The following is a 16,037-nucleotide window of genomic DNA, read 5'->3' on the forward strand; positions in this document are numbered from 1 at the left end:
CAGTACCAGCAGCTGAGCACCCCTGGGAGCCACACAGAGGGTGGCAGGGCCTGATTTAGAGGCTCTCAGGGAAGGAGCACCAGGGAGAAGATGATGAACCCAGCTGATGCCCTGCTTGCCATCTCAACACGGTCACCGGGTGGGGGTCAGTCCAGACTGCCTTTCCCTATAAGGAGTTTTGAGAGAAGGTGCTCTGATGGATCTTATAGCGTGTTTGAGCAAGACGGGATCTCAGCAATCAGCTGATATAAATACTTAATTCCATAAATTAAAAAAAAAAGACACTGAGACCCAGGAGAACAGTGATCCAAAGCCACAGAGCTGAGAAGGCTCCCCTGCCCAGAGACCTGGCCCCAAAGCCAGACTCAGACTCCTCTGGCAGCGCAATACAAGCTGAGCCCGCTGGTCAGGTCACAAAGCCTTGGGACAAAGTCCGAAGACTGACTGCGTGGCACTGGCCGGCGAAGGGGCTGGGTCACAAGTGGCAGCCACACACTGCCCTGACAGGGCCTTGCTGGGCAGCGTGAGTGTGCGGCACCGTGGGGCTGGCGGAGTGCACGGCTCCGCGTGTATGAGGCCTTGGACTCCGTCCCCTGCACCACACGGGAGCACCGCAAACAACACACGTGGTGAAGCGGGTCCGCAGCAGGTGTTCTCTCTCCCTATCTCCCCCTCCTCTCTTTCTATCAGATAAAATGGAGGGAAAAAAAGAAGTGGGCTATAGATTTGTAGTGCCAGTGAATAGCTCTCCTGGATAGTGTGCTGCTTTGCCGTGTGCACAGTCCAGCTTCAAACCCAGCTCCCACTGCACTGAAGGAAGACGCTGACATTCTCTTCTCTTCCTCTTCCTCTCTCTCCCCTTCTCTCAGACTGAGCCTGCCCAAGCCCAGGACTCTCAGGGGGGCACCACTGCAAACCTCACTGGACTCAGCTCTGACGTGAGACAACGACTGCCAGGAGGGCAGGATGCAGTGACATACGAAGAAGGGCCCGGCCTGGTCCCCGGGATCCCTCACTCACTATCTGGGCTCCACAGATTAGGATGCAGCATACAAGTGGATGCCGCCCGTGGCCCGTGGCCAGTCGTCACACAGCTGGGCAGGTGCCTGGCTCCAGAGCTCAGGCTCTCACCACTGAACCACACTTCCCTGGGGCCTGGGGCCGTGAGACAGCTCAGCCTAGGCAGGCCAAGACCTGGGGGAGACCCTCGCTGGCAGGACGCACGCTTCCTTCTGTCTCCCTGCAGGGCCTGCCCCAGAGAGCTGGGGATGCCGCGACAGCGTCTCAGTCTACCTGCCTACTTTATTGTCGGAGGGAAACAAGGAGAAGCAGCGGACGCAACGCTTGCCTTCACTGAATTACAGGAACACTCAGGAGCAATTTGGCAGCTATTAAGACGCTGCTCTGCCTCCATGCCATCTCTCGGCAGGAGCTGGAAGCCCAAACTGGCTGCTAAAGGCTGGAGCTGGGGACGGGGTCAGTGCTGGCGTCGGGGCACCGGCGTGTGCAGCAAGCGCTCGGGGTCGCCCATCTCGCCGCGGGCTCTGCCCCTGCCTGTCTGCTGTGCTCCCAGCTCTGCCAGCCTGGTGACCACAGGTCAGCACACCTGCGTTACCTGCAAGTTTGTTTTTCAGTCATTGCTGGGCCTTTACCACTTTGAGCCAACTTTCTCAGCTAGAAAGGCAGGCAGGCAGGTAGAGAAACCACAGCACAGCAGTGTGGCACGTCCACGTGGTGTGCCCAGGCCCAACCTGGGTCAGTGCTGGGTGGAGCAGGCACCCGCCCAGGTGAGCTGTCTGGCCAGGCTAAGGGCCTGTCTAACAAGGTCTCATCACCAGGAAGAAGCTGTCACTGTGTGCAGAGATGGGGTGGTTTGCGGTGGCCATTCTGTGAGGCTGACTAGAGATAAGGGAATGTGAGGTGCCAATTATAAACTCTATTAGTCTTTAACATAAATGACTCCTGCCAATGAACTGCCTGCCTACCAGATCAGGTGATTTACTTGAACTCTCTTCAGGGAGTTAACAGAAAGGAATTAAATGGCCCCACATGAAAGAATTAGTTGGTGGTTATCACTTGAACTGCTGGACTCTGCCCTGACACCGGGCATCAGGGCTGTGTCTGTGTTATCCCATAACTTCCTGCACCCCTAAAGCTGCAGTGCGGTTTCCTGTTCCTGCTCAGTGGCCCACTCTGCGGGTGGAGCAGCAGGTGGGAACCCGGCTGAGGAAAAGGAGCCCACAGGGCTCGGCACACAGGCTCAGCTAACTATAAAGGGAAGACTAAGCCGCTCCCTTGGCTCACCTAGGTGAGAGAATTTTCTTTTTCCCCACCACCAGGAGTTTTGCTGGGGCTTCATGTTGGCATAATTCCACTGCTCTTGGTGGACTCATTTTTCCCAAGACAGCACAGCTCCTGAAGCTTCCCCACTTCCGGATGCTTCCTGTGGTGCTGGGGTCCTCTTGTGTGGGAAGACCCCCACCCCCAGCTGTGAGCGGCTCCAGCCTTGTGGTTTAGAGTAGCTGAGGGAGGAAGAGTACCATACCTTCACGGGCCTCTGTTCAGTCCTCACGCTGTTTGTGTGTCACCTGCCGGCATGTCACATACACCAGGTGACTGCCAGGCCAGGGCACTGCCTGGCCTAGACGCCGTGAACTCACCCACCGCCAGCAGCGTTCCAGCCCTGCGGCGGTCTCAGCAGTCACATCACTGTCACCACCAAAAGGCCGTTTCTACAGCATATGCTAAAGGCTTCACACGCACACCCCATATAACTGTTCCAGCAGCCTCCTGTGCCTGATCCATTGAGGTCAGGGTGCAGGCTTAGGGAGGCTAGGTGCTCAGTCCACCGCAGCACAGCCAGGACGTGGCAGAGCAGAGCTGCAACCCAGGAGATGACTGCAGAGCCCCTAACTTTAACCACCTTGTAACACCCAGGTCCCAGCGTGGGGAGGTTACAACTCAGGCTAAAGCCCCAGCTCACGGGGGCTCCCTTCTCAGGATGCCTGCCTGCCCGCGCAGCCCACCGGTACCAGGTAAGCTGGTGGGGAGGGAGGGCAGAGACGCCACAATCTGCGCTGGGTCTGAGAGGTGGCCAGCCCACGGATGCCTGCCTAGCTCAGCTCTCTTCCCAGCGCCACGACCTCCAGGAACCCCTCAAGCTCCATCGCCCTGAACTCTCCGACATCTGGGGTGAGATTCATGTCTGCGTGCCATGGCCACCGCAAGGACAGAGCTGAATCCACGGGGAGTGGGGCCCAGCAGATCAGCATCAAGCAGGGGCACAGCACACAGCGTCGGCCATTCTCTCTCACCCAGGCCCTCCACCCCCACCCCCACCCAGGCTAACCTGTGAGATTTCAGAGCACTTTTAGGCCCAGGGCTCCGTTTAGGTGTAAGCGCATGGGCAGAAATCCCTCTCCCAGGAATAGACCCAAAGGACATGGAAGCACTGATTCAAGAGGACACATGCACCCATGTTCGTGACTGTTCTATTCACAATTGCCAAAACGGATGGAACCAAGGGCTGGAGACAGAAGTTACGGGATCTATATTCTATATGGGATCTATTTAGCGTTATGGGAACGCTAAATAACAATGATAGTAATAATAATACTAGTAATTCAAGAATGTATCATTTGGGGAAAAAGTGAGATGGACCTGGAGTGATGCTGCTGAGTGGAATGAGAGGTGAGGACAACACCGCGTGACGTCACTCAGACGTGGACACAGAGGACTAGAGCCAGTGAGCTCGCAGCAACTAACTAACTAAATAGCAACCAACTCAACTCTTGGACTTTGCAGTTTGGGCCTCAGTCTCCCCTCTAGTAAGAGGGGAATCCGCAGTGGCTGCCCACACACCTTGAAGGGACAGCATTTGTACTGAGACCGGACTCCTGAGAGTGTTTGGGGAACACGGCATTGAGAACCATCAAGAACCTCCTGTGGTCTCTACTCTCAGGCCGCCAGTGCCGCGTCCCTCTCCCATCCCTGACCCTTCTCACTGCACCCAGTGAGCCTGGAAGGTGCCCCCCAGAGGCCACCCGGAATCTCACTTCTGTTCTGCACAGGGTGGGGTGGGTGAGGTGCCCTACCTTGCGTTGTCCCGGCCATGTGACTTCAAGAAATTCATGTCTCGGTATCGGGAGAGGAAGGCCACCAGCTGGTCATTCGTCCTGTGGAGACAAACCAAGGGAAGAGTGGTTAAGGTTCACCAGAGCCCAGGGGACTGTGTCTCGGCTGCCAACTTTGTTTCAGAATCCAGGGCCTGGCTGCTTCACCCCACACGGCGCACACAGCACAGACATCCTCCATGTGCGGGCCGCCACTGAGCTTTAGGTGGACCCAGCTTGTGTCTCCTGCATGCTAGGAACTTCCTGAGGACAGCGCTGGGCCTTATCTGGTTTGGATTCCGCGATGCCTGGCACAGTAACCATGGCTGCCCCATGCCAACCATACAGCAACCTCAGGACCTTTGTACTTGCTGTGCCTGGGAAATTCAGTCCCATCTTCCCTTTGCTCGTTTGCTCCAGTCATCTGGCTTCCCTTCCGTGTCTCTTCAGAGAGGTCTCTTCTGCCCACCCAACCCATTCCTGTGTCTTTATCTACCACTGAATACCCCCTCTGATCATCTGAAAGCATGGCAATTCTGACACCAGCGCATACGTTCCAGGGTGGAACCTAGCCAGACTCACACATCCTTGGCATGCAGTGGGGGCCCTGGCAGGGAGGGCTGGAGCCCAGATGGTCTGAACTGACCTCTCGGAACACTTTCTGAGGAAGGACTGACTCCATGAATGAGCAAAGCCTGGCTCCTCAGCAGCCATGGGGCTCCTGGTGGAGGGCGCTTCGCCAAGTGTGAAGCACGCTACAGAGGGATGGCACCGTCCTGGCATTGTTATCCCAAATTTATCGCTATCAATCTCGGCGCTGGCGGTGTAGTCACAGCTAATCAGTTTGTGCACACAGCTGTGACAGTGTTTTAAAAGGCAGTCACAAAAAAAAAAAAAAAAAAAAAAAAGGCAGTCACACGGGTCTCCATCTGCCAGGGCTGCAGTCGCCTCTTCTGCTGAATAAACCCAAACAGGTAAACGGTACTGAAGTGACAGCTCCTTCATCACAGCTTCCTGCTCGGGGGACTTTACTTACAAGCAAACTGCTGCCTGGGACAGGAAAGGGGGTGCTGGGATGGGGGGAGAGTTCCTAGGCAGGTGGGTGGCTTCAAAAGTGACACCTGGGTGGGCAGGAGGGCAGGAGGGTCCGGGGACAGGTCCTGGCACCACTCATCATATGTATGTATCTGTGTGTCTGTCCACCCATCTGTCCGGGGTAAGGCCTATAGACCTGGCCTGGCCCCAGCACATAGCAGGCTCACCTGTGATAGACTCCAAATCACAGGTGGGTTTAGCTGGTGCCCAAGAAGCCCAGGTTGCTTTGCTATATCTGCTGTCCTCCTGCTCTAGACTCCTTTCTCCAGCCACCTCATTTTCTTGCTACTCCCCAAGGTACAGCCTGGCACTGCAAGCCCTTGCCCTGTGAGCAGGTGACTCCTGTTGCTGACAGGCTCCTGAATCCTTCCCAGGGCCCAGGCGACACTGCAGTGGATGCTACTCTGCTTCCTGGCCTCCTCAGGCCTCCCTGGCAGCGGGCACGGGAGGGCAAGTGTCAGCAGTGAGGGGAGTAGGCGCTCGTGCATGGCACCAGTCTGCAGGTGCACCCAGGGGTGCCTCACTGGCTCTGGGCTCTGGGGCAGAGCAGGCAGCTAAGTGGGCCCAGTGGGGCCCGAGAGCCGATGCCGAGTCCCCCGAGGGTGCCCCCAGCCCTGGGAGCCACACACTTCATTACTGTCACTGCGTGAAAGACCGACAAGCTCACTTCTGAATGCAGTCCTGGCAGCAGAATAATAAGTGAGGCCTCTCAGGGCTCCAGGGGGAGGGCTGAAGGGGCCTGGCCGGGGCTCAGGGGGCCCCTCTCCCAGACTCAGGCCTCCTGGGGTCGCAGGCTGTAGCTCTGCTTGGCAGCCCCAGATTGTACCTTTCAGGGCTGAGCAGGGGCCATTTTCACATTTGCCGCTTCAGCGAGCCCCATCTGATGGGGCTGAATAGGTATTTAGCGGATTTACTTAGCGATGCTTCCACATGAAATCGCCTCAAAAGATGACATCTCGGGGGAGGGGGCTGGTGGGTAAAGCGCTTTTCTCTGCTGATGCTGGACAGGGTGGGAGGGGGCCCTCCATGTGTACAAAGCCTGCTGGGAATGCTGGGGCCTGGCTCCCTGGCGGGGGGGGGGGGGGGGGCGGCGGCGGGGGATGGGATTCAGCTGGGGACCAAGCCATCCCGTATGCTTTCAGATGCCTGTTGATAATTGCAACATAATATTGAGTTCTCTCAGTGTAATTAACATTCTCCAGGGTTCCAGTGCACTTTCCCACCCGCCTTCCCAGAGGGGCCTCCGTCTCCCTCCTACCCCTTCCACCACCCAGGGCTCTAGAGGTCTTCCTTGTCCTCTCCTCCCTGCCACTCTGGGGCTCTCACTGTGGCCCTTGCTGCCAGATTGCTGGGATAAGTAAACACATGTTCAGATAAGCCTGTTGGGTGGCTGGGGAAGGGGGATCAGTGGTTAGTGCACATGCTCTCCAAACCTGAGACCCCAGGTAAATACTGACCTGTCTGAAAATTCATGACAGCTGTTTGTATAGAAAAGCATAGAAAGGGGAGTTGGGCGGTAGCACAGTGGGTTAAGCGCACAAGGCGTGAAGCGCAAGGACCGGTGTAAGGATCCTGGTTTGAGCCCCCGGCTCCCCACCTGCAGGGGAGTCGCTTCACAGGTGGTGAAGCAGGTCTGCAGGTGTCTCTCTTTCTCTCCCCCTCTCTGTCTTCCTCTCCTCTCTCCATTTCTCTCTGTCCTATCCAATAACGATGGCATCAACAACAATAATAACTACAACAATAAAACAACAAGGGCAACAAAAGGGAATAAATATTTTTTAAAAAGGGAAAGAAAAGCATAGAAAGATAAGACAACCCAGTATTTTAAAATGTAAACTAAGTGGGATCTCCAGGAAGCCCAGGGGGCAATGAATGGATAATAAAGCAGCTCCTGAGCCCCCACCAGCTCTGGAATTCGTTCCCAGCCTGAGGGTCTGGGGCAGACCATCCCCACACTTCACACATTTCATTTCACAGAGGCTCTGTAAAGTGTGGGTTTCCATCCCATTCTCCAGATGGGCGGCTGAGACTCTGGAAATAACCAGGAGGTGCCCACTTAGTAAAGCAGGAAACTGAAACTGGAATGTGGGTCCCAAGGCCCAAGCTCAGGTTTTCTCTGACTTGACTTCTTCTATGAGACTGACTGAATGAATCAATGACTGAATGAATGACTGACTAACTGAAATCAACCAGTCAGTCAGTCAATCCATCTGTGTGTAGGGGGCAGTCACAGTCGTACTTCAGAGCCTGGTCTTTGAACTCACAGTACCAACCACCTGCTGTTAGAAATACTGACTCTCGGGAGCCAGGTGGTAGTACAGTGGGTTAAGCACACAAGGCGTGAAGCGCAAGGACCGGCGTAAGGATCCCGGTTCGAGCCCTTGGCTCCCCACCTGCAGGGGAGTCGCTTCACAAGCAGTGAAGCAGGTCTGCAGGTGTCTATCTTTCACACTCCCTCTCTGTCTTCCCCTCCTCTCTCCATTTCTGTCCTATCCAACAAGGATGACAACAACAACAGCAATAATAACTACAACAATAAAAAACAAGGGCAACAAAAGGGAAAATAAATAAATAAGAAAGAAAGAAATACTCTCAGGCCCCACCCAAGACTGCTGTGCTAAATTTGCTTTTTTTGGGGGGAGGGCAGCACCAAAGCTTCCTTTAGTGAGGTGGGGGCAGGGCTCAATCCTGGGTGGCACACATGACAAAGCAGTGCACCAACTATCCAGGTGAGTCAACCCACTGGTCTGTTTCCAGAGCCTTGTTCAGCTGATTTCTGGTGGTGCTGGGGCTGAAACCTGAGAGTTCATAGCCTCAGGCAGCAAAATCTTTTTGCAGTACCACTATGCCATCTCCCCAGCCTGAACATTCAAATCTTAACTAAAAGCCCAGGTGACACCTGCCCTTTAAAGTTTAAGTAGCACAGCTGTAAGTACAGCATGAATCCCTGCCTCTTTCCTCAACTCCCTGCGGTCTCTTCCGGAAGGCTGGCCGGGCACACGTAAGCCCTCGGTAACTGAGAGCTTACAATTCGTTGTGTTATCAGCACCGTCAGGAACAGCAGATGCTGACGGCACCAGAACTGGTGGCAGCAGTATAGAGGCCCAGCCCGATTTGAACTTGGGCGTTCTTCAGTGCAGACACCCACAGGATGTTCTGCAGGACGTGGCTGGGCAAACAGCTCCACAAGGGACTTGCCTACGGTCCTCCCAGCTGGTGTCAGGCTGGGACCCGGCTCTGAGGCCACCAGGCGTCGGGATGCATGGGAGAGCGGCCTGCAAACCCAGCCAGGTCCCAGAGGCCCGGCCACCTGCTCTGCTCTGGTGCCCTCCACCCCCACCCCCACCCCCGCCCCAGCTCCTCCTGCTCTCCCTCGGCCTCCTGTGCAGCTTTTAACAACCAGCCACCGGGCAGCACCCTAAGAGACAGAGTTGAAGACAGCAGGTGCAGCGCCCTCCCCCCTTCTGAGTCTCGTGAAAGACAACACCAGGGTGACACACTGCCCCCCACGCCCAGTCCCAGCTCGCAGCTGGGTGTATTAATACCTTTGTGTTGCTATGCGAACATCCCCACCTTCCGTCCTCGGACCCCTTTTCATCTAAAACTGAACTCTGACACCCTTCCTTCAACAACTCCCTCTGCCCCTGTGCTGGCAGCCTGAGGACCACTTGGTCCTTGTCCATCTGGGACCCCCATCTCTCACCTAGCACTGTCCTCAGGTTTGTTCCATGGTGGCCTGCGTCGGGATCCCCATCCCTCTGCAAGAATGAATAACATGCCACGCCGACCTACCTTCTCATGTCAGTGTCCTGCTACACAGTGGCGCCTCCCCCTCTACCCCCAACGCAGCCAGGCAACTCGGGCAGGTGGGAAGAGGCTCAGTGTCAGGGCCCCGGGCCTGGGGGTCCTCTGAGGGGGCGTCAGAGCTCAGAGCTCTGGTCTCGGCTGCAGGAGGGAGGGCCCCATGCTTCTCCGGGCTGGGCCAGCCTGGGAGCGCCCAGGGCGTCAGGTGCTGGAGCTGTAGGCTGAGGCGCACAGGTGGGGGCAATTCAGGGCCTTCCAACAGATGCAAGAGCTGCACGCCCCGCCCACCTGCGCAGGTGCAGCCTGAGGCCCGTGTGCACCAGCTCAGCCACAGGTGAGAACAGTGAGGAGGGAGGAGCAATGGCTCACGGCGCCCTCTGCTGGCCAGCACCGGAGAACAGGAGGTGAACAGGGCGGAAAGCCTCCCCTGCTCTAAACCTGGCGACCAGGGGCGGACTGATGGGGCAGTGCGACGTCAGGGTGGCTGCACTGCCGCCCGGTTACCTCATGGGCGATGCCAGGGCTCTGGGTGAAGCTCCAGCGCCTTAGTGTCTCTCCCTGTCTGCCTCTGTGTGAAGTATAAAGAGTGAGTTAGCCCCGCGGTGGTGAGCTGACACATGCACGCAGCCCTGGCCCCACCACAGGTTTAAACTAATCTGATTAAAAACTTAGATACTGGACCCGTGAAATAGCTCACTGGGGTAGTGCGCTGCTTTGCTATGTGTGTGACCCATGTGGGAAGGTCCCCACCGCACTGAAGGAAGCTTTGTTGCTGTGGTCCCTTCACTCTCTGGCTCTGGAAGGAAGGAAGGTAGGTAGGAAGGAAGACAGAAAGGAGCTAGACAGATTTAAAAATCAACTGCAACAAAACACCACCTACCCCATAAGTGCCCACCTCCTGGGGCTGACACCACTGTAAGCACTTTGCACTGATTAACTCGCTCATCTCTCAGAACGAAGCAGGAGCCATTATATCTGCATCCGTTTTGACTGTCACTGGGAGCACTCAGGCAGGGCCCAGAAGTCTCGGGAACAGACCCCCCCCCCCTCCTGACTCCCAGTGGAGGGAGTGGTGGTGGGCCTGCGCAGGGGCTGCTGGTCCCCCAGGGCACCAACCCCCGTCCAGCATCAGGGACTGGGTATGCAGGGCTGTCCCTCTGGGGCCCGGGCAGCTGTTCCCAGCTGGGCATCTGCGGGCATCTCAGTGGTGGCTGAGCTGTGACGGAGCCACCACAGGGGCTTGTTCAGTTCTGGGCCTTCAGTGGCTGGCACACCACTGATGCTCAATAAATGAGAGTCAAACAGGAGGCTTGCTGTGTAGCAAAGGCCCGAGGGAGCACCCAGATGCAGGGCTCAAGGGCAGGCTGCTTCTCTGGCTCAGCACCTGGCCCACAGGAGGGTTTTAGGCCACAAAGGCAGCAAGTGCCACCTTTCATTTAAAATATCTTTTTTTTTCTTTTCTTTCTTTCTTCTTCTTCTTCTTCTTTTTTTTAACATATACTGGAGCTAAGTGCCACGATTTCACCTGCTCTGGGCCACTTTTGCATTCAGAGAGACAGTGACTGGCACCACAGCACAGAAGCTTCCTCTGTTGCCATGTTGCCTTCCATATGGTGCCAGGGCTCGAATCTGGACCTTGCCATAGCAATGCAGGCAACCCTACCCAGAGCTCCCTCTCTCTGGCTCAGAGACAGCAGTATTACATTTTTTGTGGCTGCATTTGGCCCCTCCCACACCCTCTGCCAGGATGTTCCTCTCCATACTGTCACTTGGTAAACCTCAGGAAATGTCACACCTGGTTGAGTGCACACACATTACCATGCACAAGGGACCTGAGTTTGAGTTTCCATTCCCCACCTGCAGAGGGGAATTTTCACGAGCATCAGTGATGCAAATCTGCAAATGTCTCTCTCTCTCTCTCTCTCTCCTCCCCTCCCATCTCAACTTCTGTCAAATGAAAGAGGAAACATGGCTGCTGGGGGCAGTAGATTCACCGTGCAGGCACTGACTTGCCCCAGCATTAACCCTGGTGGCAATCATCAAATCAAATCAAGTAAAACTCTACCAGGTGGGGGTAGATAGCATAACGGTTATGCAAAGAGACTCATGCCTGAGGCCTCAAAGTCTCAGGTTCAATCCCCTGCACCACCATAAGCCAGAGCTGAACCATGTACTGGTAAAACAAATTAAAAATTAAAAAAAATAAATTAAATAAAAAATAAAGCTCTACCACTGAAGTTTTATAAAAGGTGGAAGTAAGAGGACACCCCAGCCACCTTGGGATGCCTCCTCCTTCCCTCTGAGGGTTAGGGGGGACGTGGGATACATCCTGGGAGCTGACACACAGGAAGCAGGGGGCCTGGAACCTTTCCACTGTGCAGCCCCAGTGTCAGCCACCACATCTCACCATCTCCCACCTCACGAATGGGTCTGGACCCTTTATTCTACGTGGTTTTGGACAGGGAGGGAAGCCGCAGCTCTGGCCTCAACTCTGCAGATGGGGTTCAGCACACGGGGCTTGGCAGGGAGCCAGAATCTTAAAGAAGAAAAAGCAAGGTCAAGTTGGGGTATCCTGAAACAGAGGAAAGAGTGGAGGCGGGCCTCCCTGGTCCAAAAGGCAACGCTTATGGGGAGCCCAAGTCTGCTGAGACACAGGGAGCGAGTGGGGTGTTGCGTGCCCTGGGGTCCTGATCAACACCTGAGGAAACTAACCATTCACTCCAGGTTTCCTGAATGCTCTCTGTGTGCCCCTGCAGACTCCAAGAGTTTGCAGACTCTATTTGCTCCTCCAGTGGGTCAGGGGTCACGGGGCCATCCTTGGGCAGAACCCACAACTGAGGGGAGTCTCTTGACAGGGTGAAAGGTCAGGTGAGCAGCACAACGTACTTGAGACAACAGGGAGACAGCTTTTGCTCCACGAACCAGAGAAGCGCCTGGGTGATAAAACCCAGCTTGTCACTGAATCCATCTTTTTGTGACGGACACAGAGGATGCAGAATTAACAGAATTAGCATGCGAGGAGCTGGCAAGGCAGTTCTCAGGGCCCTGGCGAGGTGTTTCTTCTCAAACACACACAGGCCACGGGAAGGTGACTGGCAGGAACCAGCACCCAGAGGCCGTGCCTAAGCCTGAAAGGCAGCTTGGCCCACAAGCTTAGATGCAGACTGCCAACCCGCTGCTCTGCATCACTGGGTGCAGGCTCTGTGACTCAGTGGTCTCCATATACCATGAGATCTCTCAAATGGGCAGAGAATTTGGCTAACCAAATACTGGACCTCTAATGATAACTGATCACAGCAGCTTTTCTTCACTGTTTTTTTTTTTTTTTTTTTTTGGGGGGGGTAGCCGAGAGGAAGTCTGCTTTAAAGGGTATCAAAAATTTGAACCTTTAAAATGTAGTTATTTATTGGCTACAGATACAAATCGAGAGGGAAGGGGGAGATAGGGAGAGAGAAAGAGAGACACCCATAGCACTGCTTCACTGCTTGTGCAGCTTCCTCCACGCAGGGGAGGGAGTGGGAGCTGGAACCCAGGTCCTTGCGCATGGTGACGTGTGCACTCATCTGGGTGTACCACCACCTGGCCACAAAAGGCTGAATCTTGAATGTGACTGAAGGAGGAAGAGCAAAAGCTTGGCAGTAGTGGAGGCTGCTAACACCTCCTGGCCCTAACACTTCCTGGCTGCGTGGCTGCTTCTGCTGTTTGAAACTCAGTTTCTTCTCCTCTTGGAAGCTGGGGGACCCTTTGAGATGTCTGGGAATAAGAAGGCACTGGTTACTCGCACGACTGAGCACTCCAGGGTGATGCGGTAACTAGTGCTGGAAGCAGGTTAGTAGCAGCAAGGACCTCCCCCTCCAGAGTCAGCCTGGGACGCAGAGCTGGAAGGACAGCTGGGTGTCCCCCTGCCAGCCTGGTAGCCCGCCTGCACATAGCACTGGGATCAGGATGAGCTTCACCCAGAATGTTCTTTACTCAGATTTCCAGGGCTGTTTGTTCATTTCAATGGGCAGAGAAGAGATTTAAAAAGAGCTCAGGGCTGCCCACTATCACCATTACTATTCAACATAGTGTTGGAAGTTCTTGCCATAGCAATCAGGCAGGAGCAAGGAATTAAAGGCATACAGATTGGAAGAGAAGAAGTCAAACTCTCCTTATTTGCAGATGACATGATAGTATACATGGAAAAACCTAAGGAATCCAGCAAGAAGCTTTTGGAAATCATCAGGCAATACAGTAATGTGTCAGGCTATAAAATTAACATTCAAAAGTCAGTGGCATTCCTCTATGCAAACACTAAGTTAGAAGAAATTGAAATCCAGAAATCAGTTCCTTTTTTTATAGCAACAAAAACAATAAAATATCTAGGAATAAACCTAACCAAAGAAGTGAAAGACTTGTATACTGAAAATTATGAGTCACTACTCAAAGAAATTGAAAAAGACACAAAGAAGTGGAAAGATATTCCATGTTCATGGGTTGGAAGAATTAACATCATCAAAATGAATATATTACCCAGAGCCATCTACAAATTTAATGCTATCCCCATCAAGATCCCAAGCACATTTTTTAGGAGAATAGAAAAAATGCTACAAATGTTTATCTGGAACCAGAAAAGACCTAGAATTGCCAAAACGATCTTGAGAAAAAAGAACAGAACCGGAGGCATCACACTGCCAGATCTCAAACTACATTATAGGGCCATTGTCATCAAAACTGCTTGGTACTGGAACATGAACAGATACACTGACCAGTGGAATAGAATTGAGAGCCCAGAAATGAGGCCCCACACGTATGGACATCTAATCTTTGACAAAGGGGCCCAGACTATTATATGGGGGAAGCAGAGTCTCTTCAACAAATGGTGTTGGAAACAATGGGTTGAAACATGCAGAAGAATGAAACTGAATCACTGTATTTCACCAAATACAAAAGTAAATTCCAAGTGGATCAAGGACTTGGATGTTAGACCACAAACTATCAGATACTTAGAGGAAAATATTGGAAGAACTTTTTTCCGCATAAATTTTAAAGACATTTTCAATGAAACGAATCCAATTACAAGGAAGACTAAGGCAAGTATAAACCTATGGGACTACATCAAATTAAAAAGCTTCTTCACAGCAAAAGAAACCACTACCCAAATCAAGAGACCCCTCACAGAATGGGAGAAGATCTTTACATGCCATACATCAGATAAGAGTTTAATAACCAACATATATAAAGAGTTTGCCAGACTCAACAACAAGACAACAAATAACCCCATCCAAAAATGGGGGGAGGACTTGGACAGAATATTCACCACAGAAGAGATCCAAAAGGCCTAGAAACACATGAAAAAATGCTCCAAGTCTCTGATTGTCAGAGAAATGCAAATCAAGACAACAATGAGATATCACTTCACTCCTGTGAGAATGTCACACATCAGAAAAGGTAACAGCAGCAAATGCTGGAGAGGGTGTGGGGTCAAAGGAACCCTCCTGCACTGCTGGTGGGAATGTCAATTGGTCCAACCTCTGTGGAGAACAGTCTGGAGAACTCTCAGAAGGCTGGAAATGGACCTACCCTATGACCCTGCAATTCCCCTCCTGGGGATATATCCTAAGGAACCCAACACATCCATCCAAAAAGATCTGTGTACACATATGTTCTTGGCAGCACAATTTGTAATAGCCAAAACCTGGAAGCAACCCAGGTGTCCAACAACAGATGAGTGGCTGAGCAAGTTGTGGTCTATATACACAATGGAATACTACTCAGCTGTAAAAAATGGTGACTTCACCGTTTTCAGCCGATCTTGGATGGACCTTGAAAAAATCATGTTGAGTGAAATAAGTCAGAAACAGAAGGATGAATATGGGATGATCTCACTCTCAGGTCGAAGTTGAAAAACAAGATTAGAAAAGAAAACACAAGTCGAACCTGAAATGGAATTGGAGTATTACACCAAAGTAAAAGACTCTGGGGTGGGTGGGTGGGTGGGGAGAATACAGGTCCATGAAAAATGATGAATGAAATAGTGGGGGTTGTATTGTTAAATGGGAATCTGGGGAATGTTATGCATGTAAAAAAAAAAAAAAAGAAGTAGAAACGCAAAGCAGAAATTGACTGAGTTTGGAGTATGGCACCAAAGTAAGAAAGCAGAAGTATACTAGAGTTTGCAGTGAGTACCTCCCTAATACTTCCTCTCCACTTTTCCAAGCTTTGGGTCCATGATTGCTCAACAATTTGTTTGGCTTTGTATGTTAACTCTCTTTTCAGTCACCAGGTTCCAGGTGTCATCAGGATGCCGGCCAGACTTCCCTGGATTGAAGACCCCACCAATATGTCCTGGTGCTCAGCTTCCCCAGAGACCCACCCTACTAGGGAGAGAGAGAGGCAGACTGGGAGTATGGACCGACCAGTCAACGCCCATGTTCAGAAGGGAAGCAATTACAGAAGCCAGACCTTCTACCTTCTGCAACCCTCAATGACCCTGGGTCCATGCTCCCAGAGGGATAGAGAGTGGGAAAGCTATCGGGGGAGGGGGTGGGATATGGAGACTGGGCGGTGGGAATTGTGTGGAGTTGTACCCCTCCTACCCTATGGTTTTGTTAATTAATCCTTTCTTAAATAAAACAAAAAGGAAAAAAAAAAGAGCTCAGGCTGTTTACACAGAGAACTCGGGCAGCAAGGTTGCTGTCTGGCAGCTCGTGGAGATGGGAACCATCAGAGCTATCTCATAAGAGGCCTGTGACCTTCTCCAACTGTGTCTGGGACGTTCATGGGTCCTGCTGGGCCGGAAGCCTTGTGTGCATGTGTGTGGGGGCTCATGGAGCTCTCAAGGTGAGAAGCCACCATCCCCAGCTTTCCACTTTGGGGCCTTGGTTGAAGTTTAAATTGAGGGAAAAAAAAAAAACAGCTTAAAATGAAAATCTGAGGACATAGTGGTGGTGCACCTGGTTGAGGGGACACCTTACAGTGAAAAAGGACCAGGTTCAAGTCCCTGGTCCTCACCTGCAGGGGAGAAGCTTTATAAGCGGTGAGGCA

At 52.9% G+C, this 16,037-nt stretch overlaps 1 protein-coding gene across 1 annotated transcript in view; it reads right to left on the reverse strand.

The window, feature by feature from the left end:
- The window catches only part of XYLT1 (xylosyltransferase 1), a 240,059-nt gene that overhangs the window by 13,803 nt on the left and 210,219 nt on the right, over positions 1-16,037 (reverse strand). Inside the window, exon 6 of the mRNA XM_060172893.1 lies at positions 4,095-4,175. Coding sequence (XP_060028876.1) covers positions 4,095-4,175 — 81 coding nt within the window. The remainder of the gene's footprint in view (positions 1-4,094; positions 4,176-16,037) is intronic.

The sequence above is a fragment of the Erinaceus europaeus genome, chromosome 15 (assembly GCF_950295315.1).
Source record: "Erinaceus europaeus chromosome 15, mEriEur2.1, whole genome shotgun sequence".
NCBI lineage: Eukaryota > Metazoa > Chordata > Mammalia > Eulipotyphla > Erinaceidae > Erinaceus > Erinaceus europaeus.